Below are 25,608 nucleotides of genomic sequence, written 5' to 3' on the forward strand. Positions count from 1 at the left end.
TTTTTTTGTTTTGTTTTGTCTCTACCAGCTTCGAACACCAACAAAATTTGACAATTAATATTCAGTTCAGTCCAGACAGGATGGAGAGCGTTCATGAAAATAATTTTCAAGTCTTGCCACAGAGTCCTAGTTGAATTTAGGTTTGGACATTGTCTGAACCATTCTGCTACATATTTGATTTGATCTAAATCATTCCTTTGCAGCTCTGGCTTTATGTCGAGGGTCGTTGTCTTACTGGAAGGTGTTCCAGTCTCAAGTTTTGTCACAGCCTCCAACAAGTTTTCCTGCACATTTTGCTTGTATTTAGTTCAATCTGCCTTCCCATCAACTCTGGCTAGCAGTCCTGTTCCTGCTGAAGAAAAGTATCTTCACAGCATGATACTGCCAACACCCTTACATTTGAAATGGCGCATTTTGGAAGATGTGCAGTGTGCGACAGAGTTCAATTTTGGTGTTATACAATCACAGCATGTTCTTCCACATCTGTGCTTGGTCCCCTTCGTGACTTGTGACAAATTGTAAATGGGACTTTTGTACATCTTCCTTTCAATGATTGTTTATTAAACAGTACATGGACAAGAATGTTGTTTCATAACCCAACTCTGCTTTAAGCATTTCCACAACATTATCTCTGACCTGTCAACTGTATTTCTCGATCTTTATAAAGATAATTTTGCTCTTTAAAAGTTTTATTGCAATCCTCTGAGGCCTCAAAAGAACAACTGGATTATTTACCAACTAAGTGACTGTAAAATACAAATGACTGTACTAGCTTTTTATTTAGGGTTGGGGTATAAAAATAAAATGGGTTTAAAAAAAAAAAAAAGACCAACAGGTTTTAATGCATGACTATGGAGTGGAAGAACATGTTTTTCTATACTACAGTGCTACATGTTACACTGTAGCACTAAAGGTATTGAGGTATTAATACTAATGCAAAGCACTGCAGAGCAAGGTAACACCACACATTTTCCTTTTCTGGTCTGGAAATAAAAACTTGAAAATGTCATGATGCTAGTTAGCTGTGTTACTGTATAAAACACCTAATGACGCTAGACATCAATGAAACCCTTTCTGACCAAGACGAGTGTCACCTGCCAGTCATTATGACAAGCAGAAGACCTCGAAGCAGTGCAACAACCATAGCTTCTGTTTGCTGATCATTAATATCAAGCATTAGTTGTTGCTAGTACTGGTATATTTTCTGCAAGGTGACACTAAATGAGCTTTAGTAAGAGAAGCTCTCAGAATTTTAATGATGATGTTGCCAATTAAGGAAAGGAAGTTGGGAGAGTTGTGGTCCACTGAACCATAGCAGATGGAGTAAAAGAATCACTGATGATCATCATGATGGCCATGTGTCTATATAGCTGAAAGCCAGTGATGGGAAGTAACGAAGTACAAGTACGTCGTTACTGTACTTAAGTACAATTTTCGTGTATCTGTACTTTACTTAAGTAGATTTAATAATGGATACTTTCTACTTTTACTCCACTACATTTTACAGTAAGTATCTGTACTTTCTACTTCACTACATTTCTACAAAACTGTCGCGTTACTCGTTACATCCAAGTCGCATTGTTTTTTTTCGTTAAAATGTGAAGTTCAGGGATTTAAGGTGGCGCCGTAAAATCCGAGCAATAACGTGACTTACGTGTCCGTTGTCACCCATCGCCTCCACCTTTATTCGCACGCGGAGCTCCAAGACATGCGCAGTGGTTTCCTCTGATCGTCAGTAATATAATAGTACGGAAGCGCTACATAAATAATAAGATATGGCGACATGTAAAATCAGCAACGCTTCGCTTTCACAGACGGTGGGGACTTCGTCCAATTTTTAACGTCACTTGGAAGGAAAGCTTAAAGAAAGGTAAGCTCCGTGGACGTGATGCTAGCAAAGCTAGCTGTATTGACTGAGACATGTTGCATCTGCGATGACTGACATATCGCAGATATGGGACAATGCTGTGACCAAAGTGCAATATTGTAATATGACATTCATGGACGATCCGATTCTTCTGGACGGATCTTGACTAAGTCCTATAGTGCTGAAGCCTCACTGAGAGCCGTTCTTTGTTCTTGTAATGCTCTGCGTACACTGCAGTAGCTATTTTATTTCATTAAAATATTTTTATATTTAATTGGTGAATAAATAAAACAAGAACATAAGAACGCAGAGCATGCTCATTGCTCTTTGTTTTCGTCACCTGTCATGGTGGCAGACATTGCAGGAGGAGGGAGGATGAGAACAGTCACGGTGCTCCTCCTGCTTGGTTACTTCTTGCTTATTGGGCCTTGGACAGTGTTCATAGTTGAGCGTTGTTAATTGCTATGTTTAATGGTGCAGACAATTATTATTTCTGACATTGGCAATATGGGCAACCACAGGGTGTTATTTTTTTAGGGATGGCAGGAGACCTCTGTGTATTGTGGCACAGAGATGAAAGCAAAACAGAATGAAGAAGAGTTTGAATTGATACTGGTTAAATTTATTTCAGCTCTAAGTATTTAATATCTAGGTGGGAAAGTGAATCTTTCAGATCAATTTGAGAAGCAGTTTTGATAGGTGCACTTAATTTTATTGTCATGTAGCAYGGGGTGCTGGTTTTGATTTGGTTTTGGGTTCAGTGGTCCAGACTACAACTCTGCTACGTGGCTCCTTGGTTCCATGTCCTCCTCTGCCAGTTGGATTTCTTTCAAAATAAATGTGTGGCAAAAAAAGTGAAGTTCATGTTATGTTAGGACAGGAGACGAGATGTTTCCATCCCTGAAATTATGATGCATAGAATCAYATATCTAAGTCTAAACTATGTTACAGAATAAACGCAATAAAAACATGCTTTATCTGTGGCATATGATCATATGATCGGTACACTTAATGATATTAGTGATTAGGCAATGCATTAGCAAGTACTTTTACTTTTAATACTTAAGTATTTTTAAAAACCAGTACTTTTTTACTTTTACTTAAGTAAAATGTTAATGTGGTACTTTGACTTTTACTTGAGTACATTTTTGTCTGTGTATTTGTACTTTTACTTAAGTACATTTTTTGAGTACTTTCTCCACCACTGCTGAAAGCTGACCACAGACTTGGAAAAGGTGCTGCTGCTGTTAAAAGTAAAACCGTCAAGATGCATAATAAGCCTCTGTCTTATAAACACTTAATTTCCCATGAATTATCTCTGCTAGTGAGCAAATAGCCAAGTGGGATTTCAACATTTTCAACCTTTTTGACAGAGAACATATTTGATGACCATCGGGTTTATTCTTGCAGAAATTAAGTTAGTTACCAGAACTACAGGTTTTATGAAGAGACTCTCAGAACCTTTAAGTGCCCTCTCACCTCAGCCGCAGTCCTGCTGTGCTTTTTAAGCCAGTCAATGGGATTTCTAGCTTTAAAGCTGACCTCTATTCAAACACAAATATCCTGTGAAGAACATTTCATTTGTCCTTCTGTAGCTTCAACAAAAGATGGGTAACTGGTGTGAAATGTATTCTTATAGGATTTACAGGTGATCCTTTTGCCCTGGTGAATAAGTAAGAGCATTTACATGTGGGAGGCTTAACTGATTTCAAAAGCTAAACTCTAAAGCGTAATCTAGCGACAGCATTATAGGATATAGTGCTACCACTAGATCAGGGGTGCCCAGTACGTCGATCACAATCGACCGGTCGATTGAGGAAGGTTTTGAGTCGATCTCGGCAGATGACAATCTTAACACCGCCAGGACGCTGAGACCAGCACATCCTCTTCTGGCGGGCTTATCAAAAATATTCACCAAGATCCTAAACGTTTGTAGCGTCATTAAAAAAGAATATTTTTATTTTTTTTAAATCAACGAAACGTGTCAAAATTAATAATCTCAGTAATTATTGTTTCAACAAGGTGTTGCACAATTCAGTGCATTTCGGTCCAATTAAAAAAAAAAGAAAAAAAAAAAGGCGACTCAAAGACCGACTGACGAGCAGAGCAGGAGTTTAAATTAGTTACTCAACCACCACTGTGTTCATGAGAGGCTTATTAATAATCGAGGAATAAATATCAAGCCTGGAAACCTGATATCGTAATGGACTGAATGTTGTGTTTTTAACATAATCTCTGCTCGGCTTGCTGGCGCAGGCGTTTACCATGGCGACGGGTGTACTTAAACGACAAAGAGAAAGTAAAAAGGTAGGAGTGGTTTTGAGTTGATCGTCTGTTTACCTTGTTTACCTTTGCTGTGGCTCATTACACCTGCTGTAGTTTCTGAATGTTCAATAAACGACAAACTTGGACTAATTACCTTGTCCGTTTGTGAGTATACGTCACAACAAACATCAAATAGTACAAATATATCTCATTAAGTTTTAACCAATTCTACCGCAATAATTATGTGAAATTAAATTAATTATATCCCGACTTCCGAAGATTTGCCTTTACCTTTTCTGGGCTTTTTGGTTCCTCCTATCAGTCTGTAGTTTCTCATATTGAGGTCATCAAACCAAATTTCAGATCCACCATGACTGACCGACACCTGCTGGCATCAGGTTTGCAACCAGCTTCTGACTGAGAAACCAGTAACCTCCTCCCAGTGTCAGAATCTCACTGAGGAAGAAACTGCGTTAGGTTTTCTGTCACTTTATTATTTCTGCTATAACTGATGCATATTTGCATATAAAATAAGTCAAGTTTAATTTGCAATTTTTATGTCTTTGTGTCATGAGGTAGATCTCAGGTGGCTGGTGAGAGAAAAAGTAGATCTTGCTCTCAAAAGGTTTGGGCACCCCTGCACTAGATATAGATAGAATACTAGATACAGATAGAAAATATTTTTCCTAGGTAAACGTAATTATCAAACAGCTATTTACTTTACTATTTATCTGGGGAAAAAAAAAAGATAATTTGTGTTCATTTAGAAAGACACTCAAATCTTGCAAATATACAAAAACATTCCAGGCACTGTTTTGCTTACATTGTTTAAAAACAAAAAGCAACTTATTAAAAGTTAATGTTCTGCTGATGAGGACATTTTAAGCTGCTTACCTCCACAATTAGGATATTTCAAAACAATGTTAGTATGCTTGTGATGATGTTATGAGAAAACTGTGACGACATGGGCTTTAGTCATTTCCCTCTTAATTAACTGTCTAACTTCAGACGACTGGCAAATATCGCATGCACCTTGTGGTTCTGTCTCTTTGACAGGCATGCCATGTTTAATTAAAGCTGTTGAGTTGAAAAAATAAAACGCATGCAAACAAACAAGACAACATGAATCCAAATTGGGTATTGTAGCTTTCCTAACTCCAAAATGATACCCAAAATTGACATTAGTAAGAACTATCAACAGTGATGTGGATCAATGTTCTAGACTTCACCCCTAAAAGCAAAGTTTTTACAACACAAAGTCCAAATAAAAGGCCTGAAAGTTGTTTTCAAAGAATTTAAGTACACACCTATAAAACAGTCCCTCTTCAAATAAGGAAAAAAGGGGAAATGGACACTCAGTGGTGAAGACTGCATGTGTGCAGGCTGGAGAGTATGGACTGCCTCAGGGCATCAGGGTTATTATCACAAAGATAGAAAATATCACACAAAGCCATTATGCCACATATCTAGCTTTAGCCCTGCAGTATCATAGTCCATTATACAATGAATTCAGCTCAGACGCTTCATCGAATGCACAGGTCTGTAAGGACATCGAAAGGCCTTTAACTGGCTTGGCGTCTCTTCACACAATTGAAAATTTTTACTTTCAAAAACACAAAAAATGTCTGTCACATTGTTCCTACATTTTAAACGCCTTTATTGAGGAACCTGAAAAATGTATTGTTAAGTTTTTACAAAATGTAAAATATAGAGTAGAAAATCCCTCCACAGCATTCCACTGCAACAGGCAAGAAAGTTTTTTCTCGCCAACAAGAGAGACAAATTTTGTTGTTAGGAAATATTTAGCAGTGAGTCAAACACAAAACGTCAAATTGGGAAAACTAAAGAAGCATCAACCTTCAAACTTAAAGGCAACACTGTTTTTAAACTAGTTACAAGCAGAACACCTGTTAAGCAACAGACTGCAGACTGGCTACTGGAGCAGGATATCACATACGACACTGAGAATAACAAATGAACCTCACATACTTGAGCTAAAAAAAATGGACTGCCACATAAAGTGCCTTGCAAAGGTATTCACACCCCAGGAGTTTTTTGTACATTTCATCACATTACAACCACAAACATCAATGCATTTCATTATAATTTTGACAGAACAACACAAGGGCATGCATAATTAGTCAGGAAAGACAGACAGGGTTTTCAAAATGTTTAGCCTAAATACTTATTCAGCCTATACCCCCAAATTAAATGATGTGCAACTAATTGTCTGCATCTTTCAAAACCATGCATAATTTTTTTTCTTCCACATTAAAATGATGCAATACATCGCGCTGGTCTATCGCATGCATTTTCAATAAAATACATTGAAGTTTATTATGATGTAACAAAATGTGAAAAGGCTTAAGCAATATGAACATCTTTTCAAGGCAGAGTAGGTATGATGATTATGCAGTGCCTGATAAAGTGGGAACTTAGAAATTTACTATCAGTTAGGATGGAATAGGCAAAAAAAAAAAAAGACATTTACTTCCAACTGCATACCAATTCATACACATGTGTATTAAATTAAAAGAAAAACTATAGAATTGAGATCATCTGATTACGATTCTATAATACCAGAAGGTTTCACACACTAGAGTGTGTGGTGTCTGCTGTGAAGGAAGGAAAAGCCATGTGTCGTGTGTGTGTGCGCAGCTTCTCATTACCTGCTGCTACCAGCGCCTGGTGACTCGGCCCCAAGTCTGCATCTTTCCAGCTGATTGGCCACAATCTGCCTCTCCACTTCCAGCTCCCTGGTTAGCCGCTCAAATTGAAGCTCCTGCACATGAACACAACAAACACAAACATGTGACTCAAGGCTGAATTAATGTGAACAGAGGGCTTTCTGCAGTTGCATCGACAAATACAACAAATGGGGAATGACAGTAAAGGCAGGTAAGAGCTTGCTCCCACAGTGTTCTAGTAGTTTATAGGTACATGATGAAATGAACCTTAAGTGAGAGACTCACTCAGCGTCAAATAAAACAGTTTCTTCACCAAAAACTTTTTAAAAAGTATGCGTGTATCCATACACAATCTAATGTTTATAAACTTAAGTAGACTTTCATGTGGCCTATATGATAATGTCATTTTTGCAGCCCACACAGAGGGATAAGCACCACTTTAGTGGGTGATATTTAGCCTTCATGGTGCTGTTCCTATGGGAGTTGGGGAGGAATCAGCATTTGACTAATTACCTACCATGAGCAAGGCCATTACTTGCATAGCTCTCTAGCTTCAAGCACTGCATCATGACACTCATAAGACCCACAAGGTCCTCTGTTCACATAAAAATTATGCCACACACACACACACACACACTCTCTCTTATTTGCATATATCTGAAGCACATTTTTATTCCAACTCGGATCTAATTTGGCAGAATTTTTTTTTCCTATATTCTAGCGAAAAAGACCATATCTCACTGTACAGATGGAACGCTCCTATGCTTGCTATCCTTAGCTGTCCCATGTAATGACCATTACCGCGGTCAATTACATTCACAGCCGACAGCATACACAAACAGACATCCACACTCTGCAGCTATCTGCAGCTTTTGTGACCTGTCTGAGGACATTTAGTCACCCTACATCACTAAGACCATCCTACATTTCACACCTCTGCTGTGATCCCCTGGGGATGCACCGAAACTTCCCCTCCACATCGCAGACTCCTCACCCCTCCCCCAAACTACCACATTATACTCTCCACTGCTTACCTCTCCTTTGCTCTGCTTCAGCTGACGATATGTGAACCTTGACTGCAGTGAGAGGGAGCTTACAGGAAGAAAAACTGCTACACCCTGTTTTCTTAACGTAAAGGGACTGCTACTGCTGCTTGGATTCAGTGTCTTACCAAAGTGTTCACGCCACTTGGATATTTCCACATTTCATCACGCTGCAACTGCAAGCTTCTGTTAGTTGAATTTTACATGACAGATCAGCACAAATAATGCATATATCATGCAAAAGGGCAAGCAATGAGAGCAAGTTAGTTTTGAAGCATGGTATTAACTGCACAAGGTAACAACAACCATGTGTACTAGATACTCCAGAGAACAGATCAAATGTATTGCGGAAAAAGACACCAAAATGAAAAGCACACTGCCTAGCTGAACAGTGAGATCTCAGAGATTGGCTGTTCCCCGCAAATGTCACTATTCTTAGGCCTGCCACCTCTATGCCTTCTTTCTTCTAAGCTCATAATCCAATTGGCGGTTTGGCAAAACATCACCCGCTCACATCCAGCGACTTCAACACAGGCCTGTGGTGTGTGCAAGGAAAATAAATTGCAACTGTTGCATCTTCTCAGGAACTATAGCAAAAAAATATCTGTACATCATGGGAGACTTACTGGCTTTCAGACTAGCAAGTAAGTGTTGGAAGTTTAACTTTTGATATTTAGATTTCCTTCTAGCCTAAAGCAAATTTCTTAAACCCCCAATCTGTTTATTTTCTGTAGTAACAAGAGGAAAGGAGAATGTTCCAGAATTTCCTGCACTGAGTTGGATTTTCCACACCTTTTGTCTTGCTTGATGTATTGGCTACGGTTCTCCGAGCTACAGTTCTAAACTGTAGATGTACTTGACCGATGTAAGCATTTTCTCTACAGTTGCAGTATATAGGAGGACTGCTGACGTTAGGACGAAAAAGGAACAAGACTCAATCAACACCGAACAAGAGTACATGTTTTCTTTCATGCCGAGTGTAGTATGTGTGTTTGTAACATCTACGCCATAAAGGATTATATCCAGGCCTCACACCTTTAGCCTCTCCCTGACCCAAACGTTAAGACTAATATGCAAATTGAAAAATATATAAGACGAAAGTGACAAAAATATACATTTGTATAATTTTTTTCATTAACTCATGGACTTTTCAAACTTCAACACAAAAGACTAAAGATTTTAAGCATAACTCACCACCAGTTCAGGCTAAGCCTAGAAGTAATAAGCAAAATGCTGACCCAACCATTGCAAGTCCAGTCTTGGTTCGAACCAGTCATAGCATCGGCAGAGAGAAAGAGAAAAGTGGCAATAGGTTAGAGGCTTTCCTGCAGCGACAAGGCCCCAAAATGCCTTTATTTGCCATTACAATGAGCCTGTTGGGCATGATTTGCCAGCAGTTCCAGAGCTGAATCAGATCCTGTCCTCTTGTGTCCTTTGACAGGCCCTAAAGAAAGATGACACATGGCAGTAGATCAAACTAGAAACACGTACACTCCCCCTGTCTTTTCTATGGGCGCTGCTGACAACACATGACCCATCTGCAGCGCCTGAAGTGGTTTCTGCCCACTGCTGCTTCAGCATTCACGAGAGAAGCTCAACACGCACTCGTCCAAAATGATGTACATCTACTTTACATTAATTCAGGAAGACCAATGTCCTCCTATATACACAAATGAAGGCAATATATTTCCATTATGCAACAAGATTGTCAAACACCAAAAAAAATGCTAATTGGAAATATTGTTTCAGAACATAAAGCAGTCGAAATGCACACTGAAAATAAACATCGAGAATGACTGATATGCAGAAAACTACTCATTGTCCTAAATATAACCTCAAAGCATAATTTATTAACATTGTGTGTACACCATTTCTTTTCATTACATGAGTGGACTTTTCCAATTTACAGTTGTAGATATTTTAATACATATTTGACATAACGCTTACTGCCATTTTAAATAAGATGGCATAATTTTTTTATTTGAAACCATGAACAGAAGTTAAAAAAAGGTTCTGGCCTATATAACAATGTAGGTGTCATAACTAAACTGAATGCATTCAGCCCTCCCCCCAACTCTCTCTTTAGTGGGCAACCTTCAGTACTATGTATTTAATCATTTAATATTTTTGGTTAAAACAATAATTTAGAATATTATAGTGCAGGTTTATCAAGTGAATAATACACTTATTTCCAAATGTGGACCTAATACTAAAAAGGTATTAAAATGCTTATTTTGAGGTTTTTACAATTAGGAAAAAAATAAATAAATCAATAACATTTTGCTTTAGAGGGTGATCAAAAGAAGTTCAACCTCCATAAAAACTGTGAAAAAGCTCTGTGTTGCAGAGATAAAAGCAGAAGTTAACTTGTGGCTTTGTATTTACTTGTTGGTCTCACTGTAGTGAACGATCTCGTCTTCAGGCATAACTTAATTGTAAACAAAACCACATTGTGTCACCTATTTGCTTTTTAATTCTCTTCTCAATTCTGTTTTAGTTTAGTTGTAGTTCTAGCATGCTGAACTACAACTTGCATCCCCCGAGATCTTTGCTGCTCACGCTAGGAACTTAACTACAGCATAGGAACTACTGCTTAGATACCCACTTTAAACCATTAGGTAGATAAATTGCCTAATTTCTCTGTTTGTCCGGCTTTCTTCTCCTGAAAGTGGCAGGTTCTTACTTTAATACAGAATGATTACTGTTAAGTTTGTCAATAATATTGTAAGGTGTGTAGAAGTGGATTTTGAGAGTAGCATGATCAACAACATGACAAAACGACAGACATATAAACAATGTCTAAAACTGACCTGATCATCAACTGGAACAAACTCAAGATGGGAGCTCATTTGTGATATACGAATCCATTCAGCATAACTGGTGCAGATGGCTTTCCCACTTAACCGAAGAATCTAACAGAAATTTGTTTGTTCATTAAGTGGCAATGAGGCCTGACAGCTCTGCACCCCCACTGCAGTGATGCAAGGAAATTCCAGCCAGAGACAGAAACTGCTGCACAGTAGGAGAATGACAGCAGAGGTTAAAGGATGCCTGCAGCAGCAGAGACACGGAAAAGTCGGCCTTAGGGGTGAAAGAAGACAACAAGCCTTGGAGCAGGCTGTTGGAGTAGACCTGGAGGAACCAGGCATTGTAATTATTTAGGAAAGCTGCATACAGTCACACCTATTTTTTTTTTCAGTCACCTTTTTTTTTTTTTTTTGGATGATGGGAGGTTTCACAAGCCTTCTCCACCAAATGTAGACTCTCAGTTAGTAAAAAGAGGCTGGCCTATGATCAATCTATTTATGAAAGGTATTTGAGTGTGATACATTCTAGCATCTTTTTTTAACAAAACATCTGTTCATTGGATCAATATTTAAATTATTTTTAAATTATAATGAAATTTATGATCAACAGGCTCTAACCAGCTTTATTAACAAGCAATAGTCCAAATCCCCTAATTTCTCTACCTTTTTAACAGGTCTTCTGTTGCTTTACAAGAGAACCACTTTACCCAAAAATGTGTTTGTGTTATTTTCCTCTGATGTTGGGTATTTAAAAACATTTCAGACCTGTTATTACTCAAACTGAGTCAACTCAACATGGATCTTCAAAAATGACCCACTAAAATAAGGTGTAAAAAGGAGGTTTCCAATTTCATTTTAGATTAACAATTAAAGTGTCATTCAGGAATGACATATGTGGTGGATGCTATTAAAGGAGCTGTCATCTCTAGTGTAGTTCATAGCACAAAAGAGAATGACAACGCTGTGAAAGACTGTCAACAACAAAGACTGCCTGAGTGGGAGGGTAAAGAAAAACCATGTTTTTATGAACACATTCAACAAAAACTTCCAATTTTTGTAAAGAAATTAATGCTGTGTAAAAAATTTTTACCTTCCCTCCTCCAGGATGACATCACTAAATGAGATCTGATTGGGTTAGGCAAAATGGCAAAACAGTAGGACATTTCAGTCCACTTTCTAAATTTCAACATACATTTATTTGCACTTATGCCTCAAAAACAATCAACTTTCTCAGAGAGTATTTACAAATTATGATGTTGATAAATTTAGATAATCTATGAAGGCCTCACAAATTTATAGAAGATCAAGAATAAAGTAATGGCCAGCAAATAATGTGTCCTTCCTCTATATACCGCAAAAACAGTTCTGGCCCTCTGAGGCATGAACTGCGCTAGACCTCTAAAGGTGACAGATAGTGGTGTCTGGAGACGAGGAACACGAACTTCCTTCTATGTAGCTTATTGTTAGCTTTAATATAAAGTGAACTGTTATATCCTCATTGGTAAGTTGCTTTACCCACCCCCCAGGAGGTGCCGTGATGAAGAGAAAATCAGTGTTACTCATTCCACCTCTCAGTGGCAATAATGGTATGCCTCATCTGTATACAATAAGCTGGGTCTTTCTCCCTAGAGCTCTGCCGCTAATATAAAAGCGGAGCCCAAATAATTGGTGTTTTATGGAAGAAAACAGATCAAATTGTCAAAGCAGTTTAGTATACAAAAGCATTTTGTTGCCTTTCAAAATCGGAATATTTGTACTTTTTGTTTTTAAAGCTAACTTTTGAACTAGACTTGTTCTTCCTTTTTTGTTATTATAATGATATAAAAAAGTGTTTATACTACTAATCAAAATTCCGAGACATTAATCCAGTTAATAGGACCAACTGAATCCATAACTCCTCGACGGGAGGAAAACGCCTTATAAGGTGAAGCAGTGAATCCACACAGCCAGAACAAATCTTGTACACCAGTGAACATACAATTCCACTGAAAGATCAATAGTGTTGTGTCAGACAAAAAGAAAGTTGCTCTGGGCAATAATGAGAAGAGTGAACACTGTAGAGATTGTCAATCGAGAGACCAATGTAGTGAACAGAGATTGCTCTTGTGTGATTACCTAAAGATCAGTCATTTAGAGAAAATCATCTGAAAGACATTTACAGTGGGTAAAAGGTGATGTGGAGACATAACCCTTAGTAGTGATTCAAAACAGGAGGTTTCACTAAACTCCACACATCTGTATGAAGAGGACAACTCTTGCTCTCCAAAGACTGCTTCCTCTGTGCCTGGTGTTGACAGTGCCAATGATTACAGTTATAATGATGATGATGATGACAGTGACGCTGATGAGTATTAGCAGGCTAGTTGAGGGCAGTGCTCCCATGGCTGTGTTTAAAGCGACAGCGCATCATGTCAGGCTAGAGTGCCGCTCCTTTGACTTTATGTCACATTGAAAGGAGATCCTCCTCTGCTCTCTTCTTCTATTTTCTGTTTTCAGCTGCACTGAGAGCCTCTTCTCACAAACTATTCACAGGTGACAGTCTCTGACTCTCTCCGTCATAGCTACAGTCTAAGTATGTCCTTTTCACATATCCGAGCGTTTTTGTCTTTTCTTTCTGTATCTGAGCACTCTCCTTCACCTGCATCTCTCACCTATGAATATGCCTCACCCCCTCCCTCTAATACTCTGCTCCCCCATGGGGTAATTGCTCGGAGCCAGGCTTCCATTTTTATGACTATAATCGAGGCCAGAATTTGTATGCCTCTAGATTTCTCCTTGCCTGTGTCACAGCGGCAGCGGCACGCAGAGGAAGGGAGATAAAACCCTCAGGACTGGAGAAAATCACTAGTCGATTGTAATTAGAGTTCTTATTTCGCCTATGGAAGTGGAACAGGCACCAACGCCTGTAGAGAGAACTCACCCTGCCTGCCGCTCTTATGGCATGGAAATGCAAAGTAGCAACATAACTGCCTCGAGCCTTTACCTTGACCCAAACTAATAACTCCTTTACCTAGGTCATTCAGACAAAGGTGAACTTGGCTTCATTAAAACAAGATGAAGGCTTGTATGGTTATCTCAAGTGTGTCATATTTTAGCCAGCACAACGGAGCTTTAAACAGAACCTAAAAGATGCAACAATGAAAGCAACATTTCCATCAGTTCTTGAGTGTGTACAGAACATTCTGTATCAGTCTATGCCTAACGCAGGAGAAAACGGGGTCAAAAAGTCTGGCTCCAGTTTGTCAGGGAATGCCAAGAGGTACACAAGCTGCTCATGTGCAATTGACTCAAAGAAGGAAATTTCCAGTGTGGTGTGTTTTATTGTGAGGCGTTGCGCTGAGACACCAGAGTGAGTCCTTAGTGAGAGGCCATTTTCCCAGCTGGGCCAGATGTGTAGATGTGTCTACAGCCACAGCTCTCTCGGCAGATAGAAACAGACAAAACACATGTTTCTGAAGTTAATGGCCTAAAAGGTCTGCATAAAATATTAGATGGGTTATTCTTTTTCAAACAATTGTTTAATTTAACAGGTAAGGTGATACCATTTTTGAAAATTAAGCAATTAATTTTTGCAGGCGTGCGCTGTAAAAATATAGGAAGACTGAGCTCAGAAAACATTGACAAAAAAATGTAGAGAACAGATTATGTGGCACTGTCACAAACAAAAAAGAAACTTCAAACTGCTTTTGTGTGTGTAGCAGCCTTTAAGAGACCCCCAAAGATGCTCACTCCCCTTCAGTTTTTTCACATTTTGTCAAGCCTCAAAGATATGTAATTTTAGGTGAAAGCTCAATGATTTATTTTTTGGTCTCATCTGGTAAGAACACCTTCTTCTGCCTGTTTATGTTGCGATTAAAAGTCGTCTTGCCCCTACTATTTATGCTGAGACTGAATTGTAGCCATTTAATCTCAGTAATTTATTAAAATTGGATTTTATTTAGAAATATGAAAGTATAGAGGCTTGAATACAAATTTATCTGATTGAAAAAAATTGTGATAGGTCATAAAACTACCACATACAAACAAAATAAAAATGTATCAACCTTTGTGATTGTAACATGAAAATAAGAAAAAGTTGAAGGACATAGTAGTTAACGCTCAATTAGGATGTTGGTTTTCAAAAAGACAAAAGCTTCTTCACTAGCTCCTGTTCCTCTGAGTTTTCCCAGCATAATGAGGATGTGTATATTAACCCATGTGAAAAAGAAACCCTGGAGGACTACTATAGACACTAAGTGCACATTAAGTAGGACTTTTTGTGGACGATATAAAAGCTAGAAAAACTGAAGGGCCTTTGATTCCTGAAGCCAATTTTCTTGTGCAAAATGCATTTGAAAGCAGTTAATAGGTCAAAGTCATCACTGGAATGCTCTTAAATGAAATGACCTCCTAGGCACTGATGCCTGCATGGTGGATTTAAAAGGATTCGCTCAAGAGCCAAAACTACTGAATAGATTAAAAACCCCTTTGAGGTCCAACGTTGAACCATCTATTTCCTAAATTAATGTGGGTGTTAATAGGCAGCTGCTGATGGACTGTGGCACTAAAGGTGCCTCATTTATGAATGGTAAATAGAAATAGTAACTGCATTATATATGCAAATACATGATCCAATACATAATTACATGAACTAAAGAACAGAACAAGTACGGACAGCCCCAGTCCCGAAACAGTTGGATTGTTGTGTACAATGTAATAAACAGAACGCAATAAATTGCCCAAAATCTGACATTTTTGGTCCAGGGAACTTGGAGTAAGTCAGTTCGGGAACCTAACATAGCAGAAAATCAATGCTAAAAACCCTTAATCCTAAAGCTCTCATATCACTCAATCACTCTCAGTGCATACAGTTCATTCTTCCGTCAGCAAGATACTTTTTTAAAACCATATCACACAAGAAAGATTCCAAATATTAACACGCTGATCATTAGCATCTTTTCTGGGATGATATTGATTTAAGATGGAACAAAGCTGTTCAAATGATTGGAAATATTTTGTTCTGGTGGACACCATGTCCTGCAAGCTGAAAAGAAAATAGACTATATAGCTGGCTGTGAGCTCTCAGTTCAAAAGCCTGCATCTCTGATTATGCGGGGTACTCGTCTCTCAATGGAACTTGAAACTTACAGAAGGGTACCATGAAAGCTAAAGTGCATCACTGGGTTTTAGACTCCAAAAAATCCATACGACATATTTTTTTTGTTTTTTGAGAAAGGTCCAAAAAGCAGTGGCTGCATATCTTACAGTAGTATGGCTTTACAGTAGAGGAATAAAGGTGCAAGAGGGTCTGACTGAAGTCTGAAAATAACTTTCACAGCAAAATATGATGAAGACAACTCTTGGACTCTGAGTGGGTAGAATTTTATTTCAGAGAAGAAGGAAAAAAACATTTTTACCCCAAGGTCCAGCAACCTGTCCACTCAGTTTTCAGACTTTTGGCTGTCAGAGAAAGGTGCTTTTTGAGAAAAATTAGGACCATCAAATTCCAGACAAGGTAACAAATAGCAAAGGTTTTTACGTTAAACTGCGGAATATCATGAGCATTACCGTGATGTGTACAAAGTTACAATGTACAAAGCAATATTAATAATAAGCAAATGAACAAAACCAAGCTGCAACAGAGCCTGCGTAAACCATGCACTTCAATACAGTGCTGTGCACGAAGTGTCGCCATGTTTTATGCAGAGATGCACTTGGACAGGAATGGTGATACTTCACAGGGTGATAGCTTTACCAACTTTCCCTGTTTCTACATAGTTTCATAATGTTCAGATAATACTTTTAATGTATTAATACTGCATTTCAACATCGGTCCAATTTTTTATATTTGTGCATCTCTAACAATTTCTTCTCTGTAGTTTAGAAAGTTAACACGTAACAATAGCTCACTTTTTAAGTTAACCTGGGCAATAATTACACAAAAATCCTAAATTACATTCTATTTATTAATGAAGAAGCAGGTTATCAAAGAAACTTATTTTAAAAAAAGATGTCTATACTCCAGATTTTTGTTTATGTATTCATATTCAGTCAATTTAATAAATGAAGGTTCACTTTGCCCAGCCATTAATAGCTTTTTTGTCCATGTTTCCCATTTTTGAGTGACAGGATTTGGCACCTTCTTCACACACAGAGAAACATATACGCCAACCATGTACCAGGTGGCGGTACATAGACCAGGATGGTATAAAATTTATTTTCCGGTTTGTCCATATGGCTACATTGGGTCAATCAATGACCAAATTTCAAAGTTAGACGTTATGTTGCTAGCCCTTAGCATTTGTTAACTCACAGGCGGAAGTGAGAGTGTTGCGCAACACAAATAATCACCTGGATAGAACATGGTGCACTAAATAGTAAAACGAAATTTAACAAAGCTTTGAGGCAGATAATTTGACTTAATGAATTTTAATCATTAATTGTTACTGTCCTAAATAAAACAGCCAATAAGGAAAAGCAACAAACCAGGTACTAATAATATTTCCTTGCAGTCCATTTTCTCAGATATTGCATGAAAACAGTCCTTTGTGCTTCAAACAGCAATGATGACTGCAGTTCAATAAATTGTGTAGCTTTAACCTGCACTGACTCTAATCATAATAAACATTTAGTAGAACCATTACTCTGAAATTGAACCAATGTCCTTTGGTTGGAGAAGATAAATATCCAAAGTTTATTATGTTACAAGAATATAGACTTAGCAGAAAATTCAATAACATTGTGTTATCGCTAGTTGAAAAGAAGAAGCGGCTCTGTAGGTGTAATAATATTTTCTCTTAAGTTACTGTAGCAATAACATTTTCCAATGGCTAGATAACAAAAGTCTGTTACATATAATGCTACAATGGAGTAGGAATCATTTGGCATCTATAATACTGTAAACCAAACACAATTAAAGATAATCTTTGTAGAAACATTTGTGATCCGAAATGATGCACATATGGGTCTTCCAAATAACAGCCCTAAGCATATCACCAAATAAACTACAAAAAGGCATACGGACAATGGAGACAATGTTTTGGACTGGCAACCCGAAAACTCTAGATGCCAACAAACCTGACTTAATTACCTCAGTTATGTCAGAAAGAATGGGCCAAATTCCCAGCAAATATTTGTCACAAAATTGTAAAAGAAGACCAAAAATATTTGACCCAGGTCATTAAATGTATAAAAAAAATAAATAAATACAAAGACAATTTGACCAAACTGAAAGATTTTTTTGTAAACTTCTCAATTTTAAGAATTTTTAACAGGTCTTAAAAAAGAATCTCATTCTCACGATTCAAGCATGTAGTTAGAAATAATTCTAGTAAACCAAATATTTTAATTGAACTCCTGAAATAACTGGTTTATTGAGATGCACACTATATTACCATCTATTAAATGCACATGTACCATATGTTAAAAACACAAACCAAGAAAGATAGATAATTTGAATGACAACAAATTAAATGCTTAGACAAGAAAGATGAGTCATAAAGACTGAATCCACATGAAATAGTCGTTCAAAATTAATATTTTTACAGCCACAACTTTCACTACACAGCTTTAATTACACTTAAGATCAAAGAGATAGAAACTACCAGCTCCTTGATTATCCATAAGAAACCCCTTACAGCTGACTTAAGTTTCATCAGGACACCAAGTACTAAAAAAAGAATTTTCAAAGTTAATTCTGAAACATAATGCAATCCATTAATGATTATAATGGAAAAATATGAGGCACTGTGAAAGGAAAAAAAAGTAGTGTTCAGCAAGAAATGCCCTGAATATTAAACATTTAAAATAGGCTTGCTTGAAATCATCGTGAATGTGACTCCCATAAGGAGGAAAGGAGACATTCCCTGTCTGACATGTCCAAGCAAAGGATCACTCTGTGAGAAGGAAACCATAGTATGCTGGTGAATCTATCCTTGTTTGGGCTTCTTGGCAAGCCTTGAGCAACTGTTACTACAACAGTTATTGAAACAGGACTTTGAAACAAAAAGAAAGAAAAGCAGACCAAAAGAAGGGATTGGTAAGGAAATTACAGGGAAGGAATTTTACTGATGATCAGGCAAAAAGAAAGAGAAGAAAAAGGAACAACTGAACTAAGAAGCTAGTCATTTTAAGCTTGTGCTCTTAAAACACAAATGGCCTTTGGCAAAGCGGTCCTACATGTTTACATCAACAGAGCAATCCCTGGAAGGTCTCCTCAACAATCACAGGAAAACCATTAAGGCAGAGAGGAAAAAACATTCTCACATTTGCCAAGAGTGACCTCTCACAAGTTTTCCTTTCTACTCACCCTTTTATTTTCCTGTCCAACTCCGCTCTGGCCAAACACACAAGAACGATCATCTTACTGTCTCAACTGTTCCAATAGCAATTATCTTTAAAGCATAGCTCCTACCAGTGAGTCAGAGAGTCATTCAGAAAAGCAACAGTTCAGGCAGACTACTTGCTCTTCCTGCTTGCCTGCATGGATATCTGCTCGAACCGGACGAGCAACTGAGAAATACTCAAATACTCTAAGGAAGGACGTGACATGGACAGGTGCTCCCCACTTCCCCTTCCTTGCTTGTGGAAACAATAACTTTCCAGCAGTAAATCTATATGGGTCTTAAGGCTGAAAATAGATTATTGATAAAGTAAAACTTATTATACAGTATAGTTTAGGTGACTTTCAAAAAGTTTATTTAAATAAGCATGAAATAATAGAATTAAAATGTAAAACAATGAACAAAAGTTTTTTTTCTGGACAATATCCAGAGAGGAAATTTCAGGAACATAGAAGACCATCTTAATTCCAGAAAGGAAAGGAAAGTGTGTGTGTCATGTGTGCATGTGTGTGCAAGACCAAGGGGAGTGTACATGAATCACAAAGAGGGAGGCAGAAATGGAGCGAATCAGAGGTCACGTCAAGCTCAAGCTCTGAAATGCTGCTACAGCTGAGCTTCCTGGTCATCCACTGATACAAGCCAGACCTCAGCTGCAGGGCGTAAACAAACAATATCCTGAGTCAAGCTGGGTCCACTTCAGATTTTTAGGAGAAACAAATTAATCTTAGATGAGTGCTATTGTAGGAATTTAAATAATCTGTGTAGTGTGAACTAGGAGGGTGGCAGAATCATGTGCACGGGGACTGCAGCAGTTCAGAAAATAAATGGCACTACATTATGTGGAAATATTAAAGCAGCACCTCAATAAATCATTCAAGTTAAAGTTTGGGCACAAAAGGGTTCTCCAAATAGACATTATCACAAAATTAGCTAGGAAGCTAAAGGACAGTCAAGTCAGTGTTTGGAATGTCCATCAAACAGTCCCGATTTCACTCCCATAAAAACTGAAAATGGGTGTGTTTCTTGTAAACTTCATGTAGTCATAGTGAAACATTACCTATAAATTAGAAGAAAATGCACATTACAAAATGTGTGAGTCACTAGCAGTATAACAGCCAATAAATGCCACCGTACACTAATGATTCATAGTGTGAGATATGTTTTATCTCTTATGATAAAAAGTGACTCAAACAGACTGTAAGGCTGAAAAAGAAAAAGAAAAAAACACACCTGTTCTTTGACGGAGGCCAGGATGTTATTGGCCGTGTTGTTGGTCTCCATTTTGCGGCCAGCTGAACTGTCACGGATGGTCAGCAGAAGCCCCTCCTCCGTCACTGGGCTCTGCTCAGGAGCTGGCATTCCTCCTGAACAGACATACATAAACACACAACGCTGTGGTCAACGCAGGCACTCCGCTCCGAAGCTTCTACACAGAACAGAATGTGTGCAAGCCTGTGCAAACACACTTCCCTCATAAATTTGACTTAAAACCAACCCATCCCTGTTATACACTGGCAAGTGATGCTGAGAGTTGACCATTAGTGGTCACACACCATACCAATGCATACACAAACACACACCCACGCATGCCATATGGCCTGACGAGAGGAGGACTGTCAGTGTTTTATGTCTCTGACATTGCAAATCAGTGCCATATGGCTATCAAACAGCATACAACTTTAACACTGATTGATAGGGAATTAGAATCACACAACAAATACAACACAAATGATGGAAAATGAGCTTAACTGAGGCTATTCTAGCATAGGGATGGAAGAGGTAATGATGTGCATGTTTGCACATTGATGCAGTGTAGAGGTGGCAGAAGATGAACAAGAGTAAAAACAGCAAAAGCAAGGAGATCAGGTGTTCTTTTCTTGGCTCTCTATCTCCCAGTCGAGGAAAGCAGAATGAATAGTGATGGTCTCATTAGTCCACCATCAACTGCTGACAGAGACAGTCCAGGAATCTCTGCTCCAGGTAGATCCAGATTTATTAGGAGCACCAAGACATAGTAGTAAAAATCTAATGAGATTAATCTACTGTTATTGACAAGCAATGTAGCACATTAAAGATCTCCAGACACTCAGAAGAAATGTGACTCCCGTGCCTGTCACCTAAAACAGTCCAGGTTATTCAAGGTGTGTGTGGTGTCCTGGGGTCAGGTGCCAGCCCGGCTCTAGAGTGACAGATTGATGTTGTGCTACTGCTGAGTGGTTTGGTCTATGGAGAATATGTCTGCATCCCAGATCGATTTGTTCATTCATAGTTTTGCAGCACCCAGAACCCTCCCACTTCCACTGCAGCTTTTGACTCAACAGACATAGTAATTCATTTCCAGAAAACTAAGCAAGGGGGAACAACAGATAGGGCTGACCAAGAATAAAGTCAGCTTAGTTAAGGTGGACAATATTTTTTCTTGAGTCAAACCGAAGGACAAAACAATATCACTTTCACCAAACACTTCAAGACAGGATGAAGTCGCCTTTTAGATGACTTCATGTGTTTTATGAAAGACCCGATGCTGTAAGGGGGCAGAGGTCTGTAAACACCCCTGACTTCTGCATTATGACTTGTGTACAGGCCATCTGATTTCATGGGTCAAGGGAGTTATGCAGTGATGAAGTATGGTTTAATCGACCAGTCAACCACAAGATTTAAAAACATCAAAAATAGACAAAAACTATTTCCAACAAGGAGATATTATTGGTGCACCGATTGCAGTTTTCTGGCCGATTGCCGATTATCAATCTGAAATGTTGCTCAGTATCAAGAAGGTTGCCTAATTGGCAACAATGGGGTGACTATTGTTAACTGTAAATGTGCAGACATGACCTGGTTGGCCAGTTTGTCAGTCAAATCTTTCTCAAGTGAGAAAAGAAAAGCACAGTGGTTGATTTTTAGACCTTTGCCGAGGTTGATAACATCGGTGGAGAAGATCGGCTTCACATGTAAAAATCGGCTGATCGCCGATCTCCCAAAATGAAGGAAATTGGTGCACCCCTATTGGAAATATAATTTAAATATCTCAAATTAAAAAAATAATTTTTTAAAAATTTAATTACTGAAATAAACAAACTTTTAGATGTCATTCTAATTGACTGAGTTGTACCTGTACTGTTTTAGCTGTCAGCTCAAAACCAGAATAACAATACATATAAAGTATAGACATTATGTTATCTTAACAGCTTTGTGAAATTGTAGCTTTACTTGGAATCACTTGGATTATGTTGTGTGTTCTTGTTTTAAATCATCATAATAATACTGTTAACATATCCTAAGCTGGTGGATAAGCACAGTCATGGCTAATGCTATTTATGTCACCAGAAAAAATAACTATTACCAGCCATGACCTTTCTGTGACATGACATATGCCAAAAAAATGCTGCAACATAAAAGGAAAAGACATACACTAAATATTTAGTCTAAAGTTGAACTTAAAATTGGGGACACTCTGCATGAAGACTAAATACAAATATAACAAAACAAAAAGAATGAAGAGTGGATATATCCAGAAGGCACTATTAAGCAAAGAAAAATAAAGTGTGACTAAACCTACCTCTAATATTTCCGATCTTATCAGAACTTGAATAATTGTGGCCCCTTAGTTTCAGCCTCTTCGTTTCTTCAAAATGGAAATGAAAACAAAAATGCGACTGCAAGATTACCGGAGTCTGACAGACCCAGCACACTTGTTCTGCAACATTTTTTTTCGCAGTTCACCCCTAACACAGAGGGGAGAAAACCTTACTGAAAACACTTCCACAGTTTACGCAGTAAACACGAGAGATAGAAGTAGGTAAGGAGCTGCGAAGTAAGTCCAGTATGTTCAGGTTTCAAGGATGTCATTAGATTAATGTCTCGGGATCACCGTGTGCATTTCTCAGCGTAAACGTCACCTCATTCTGGTCAAAACATCACAGCTACTTCTTCTAACAAAGCAATAAACTAATACTAAGAGCGAAGACGACTGAAAATGACAAGCAAATTTTTTATTCAGTGACATATTTGTCTCTTTAGTCAATGTGGTATAATAATAAGCATCGAGTTCACAGATACTATTTAAATCTCCCTTTTATAGTGAAATAATCCTCTGTCTCTCAAGTCTCCTAAGAAAAGTCTTAGTCTGACCCCACCCTAACTAGCTGAATCACATGATCTGAAGTGCTGACCTCAGACTTGGCCACTCCCATGAGCTCCTTATACAACCACTTTTTCTACAAAACTGTCTTCCAACCTAGAAGAAATGTAGCAGATGTTGTTAGCAAGAGAAAAAGAAGTATAGTAGTACAAAACTCATTCTAGAACATGTAAAATCCTGCCAAGATCAGTGTGAAAGATGGAGCTCTGAAAGTCTAAACTCTACCACAGACACTCACATTTAAGAACAAATCTGACGCTCATTATGTCCCAACTGTGTCTTGCATCAGTGTTTTCACAGAGCACTTTGGCATTAAACATAAGTTGTACTACAGGTCATGTTTGCATGCACACATACAAACATGAAACATTACCTTTAAGGAGAAAAGGAGAGAATGAGTTTAGATGCAATACTAAAACAGAGAGTATTGCAGCACGAAGCAGGTCAGTGTGCACATTTCACCCCAGGCGAATCTCGGCCAGCGCCGAACACTTAGGTGAATGACAGATTTATTGTTCCAAAGCATGAAAAACTGCTCTTTCAAGGTGAAAGTACAGTCAAGGTATACTGAAAGTACACTGTGTTGCATGTTCACATCCAAAACATTTTGGCTCTAAAAATGTTGAAGTTATATCATCAGGAGCATTTAAACTACTATAACAGTGACATTTATTAAAACTAGAGCCTAAGTGCATAAGCAGGAGTGAAAAATCTGAATACCTTATCATGTGACAACATGAAAAACCCTCATTGCCAGCAATAAGATGAGAAACCCTCTGAATCACCCAATCATGCCCCTACAGTGATATTGAGGAAGTCTGGCTGACTCTTCTTTTTTCAATGTTGCTTAATTTCATTGAGGTTTGTGAGTCTTTTTTATAAGCAGAACACTTTAAAAATCTGTACACGCCACATAAATCAGGTGGAGGTGTGCAGTTTGGGGAAAAGATTATTTGCAGCATATTTTTAGTCATTCCAGTTTAGATTATGGCTCAGATTTTCAAACTTACATCAATGACCATTTTCATGCCAAGTCTCAGTTACTGAATGATTTCACATCTGTTGCTGGACAACATTTATACAGAAGAGTTCAAGGTTGACTCAGTTACTGTAAGACATTATGGTTCTACATAAAGCTAAAAAAATAATGACTCAAGGCAAGAAGCCTTAACTTGATGCTGTATTTAACTCACATGCCTGCATCCTGTCCAGCAGGCACCATGCTTTACAGGAGGAGTTATATAACACCCTCATGTTTATATTAAGTGTAACGCAGAAAGACAGAAGATAAACAGAAGGGGAGAAAAAAAAATCAGAGAACAGAAAGCAGATTTAGGATAACATCAAACAAGGAAAGTGATCGTACTCAACATTACAACTGCATAAACTTGAAATCACTTTTTTTATGTAGACAAATGAGTTTTACTATTGGACCAGAGATGCAGCATCCTTAAACATTATGCACAAAGTACTACTTAATCATTTTCTTTTACATCAGAGTTTACCTTCAAACACATCTGGTTTTAAAAGAAATACATTTTGTATGGTCTGTGTACATGTTGAACACGAAGACTCCAATAAGACTCCTTCTCCCAAAACAATAAAAAGTAAGAACTTGTAAGAAGCAGCTACATAAACAATTATCTCCCTATGGATGTTAGGTTTTATATGAAATACTATTTGATGGGTCTGCAAACTAAGAGCAACAAGACAATTTGTATGCAGTTTTTGTCAAACATGGTCCTATCAATTATAACCTTTCTGATAGCAAGAAGCAAAAACCACAGTGAGATTAGGCTATACCAGTTTCCTTTAAATGGTTTAACCAAAATCCACACTTTTGCATCAAAGAGTGGGAGAAGTGAAGATGGCGGCCCACTGACACTTGTAATTCAGACTGAGTAATCCTGAGGTCTGCAAAGTACGGGATAAACTGCTCACACTCAGGTGTGCAAAGCCTGTGGAGAGGTACCAAGAGGGCTCAAAGCCGAATCTATTACAGGGATTTCTAGATAGCACAGAAATATGGGTCACTTCTGTGAGGAGAAACATTTAGTTCAGGATTTTTACTGCAAAAGCAAAGTAGCTCATACTGATTTACAGACTGAAGACTGTGTGTACAGAAGTTTACAAACATATACAGTGGTTGGACAACAAAGTTAATGGCAGAAATACTCACAATTCTAAGAAGACGTTACTTTTAGAAATCCAAAAAGGAAAACTAGCTGGATTTTAAACAGTACATTTATAAACTCACTTTTTGCCTTTTGTATGTCTGTCAAAGAAATTAGGCTCTGTCAGCTGAAGACGTACAGTTCCCCGAGATAAATCAATTACTCTTATTATCTTTTAACATGGAAGATTTGTCTTAAAGAACATGACTGACACTGAAAAACCGACTGATAAAAACATGCCTGTTCAAAACAAATTCAAACAAAACACGTCCACATGAAAAGTTCATTGAGAAATCTGTGCTA

The 25,608-nt window shown here is 38.0% G+C and overlaps 1 protein-coding gene across 5 annotated transcripts in view; it reads right to left on the reverse strand.

Moving 5' to 3' along the window:
- The window catches only part of pkp4 (plakophilin 4), an 85,172-nt gene that overhangs the window by 45,554 nt on the left and 14,010 nt on the right, over positions 1-25,608 (reverse strand). For all 5 annotated transcript variants that reach the window (XM_008403998.2, XM_008404001.2, XM_008404000.2 and 2 more), the window contains exons 2-3: positions 20,221-20,354; positions 6,802-6,914 (exon numbers count right to left, since the gene is read on the reverse strand). In XM_008403998.2, the coding sequence (XP_008402220.1) occupies positions 6,802-6,914; positions 20,221-20,349 (242 nt within the window). In that variant the 5' untranslated portion in view covers positions 20,350-20,354. The remainder of the gene's footprint in view (positions 1-6,801; positions 6,915-20,220; positions 20,355-25,608) is intronic.

The sequence above is a fragment of the Poecilia reticulata genome, linkage group LG2 (assembly GCF_000633615.1).
Source record: "Poecilia reticulata strain Guanapo linkage group LG2, Guppy_female_1.0+MT, whole genome shotgun sequence".
Lineage (NCBI taxonomy): Eukaryota > Metazoa > Chordata > Actinopteri > Cyprinodontiformes > Poeciliidae > Poecilia > Poecilia reticulata.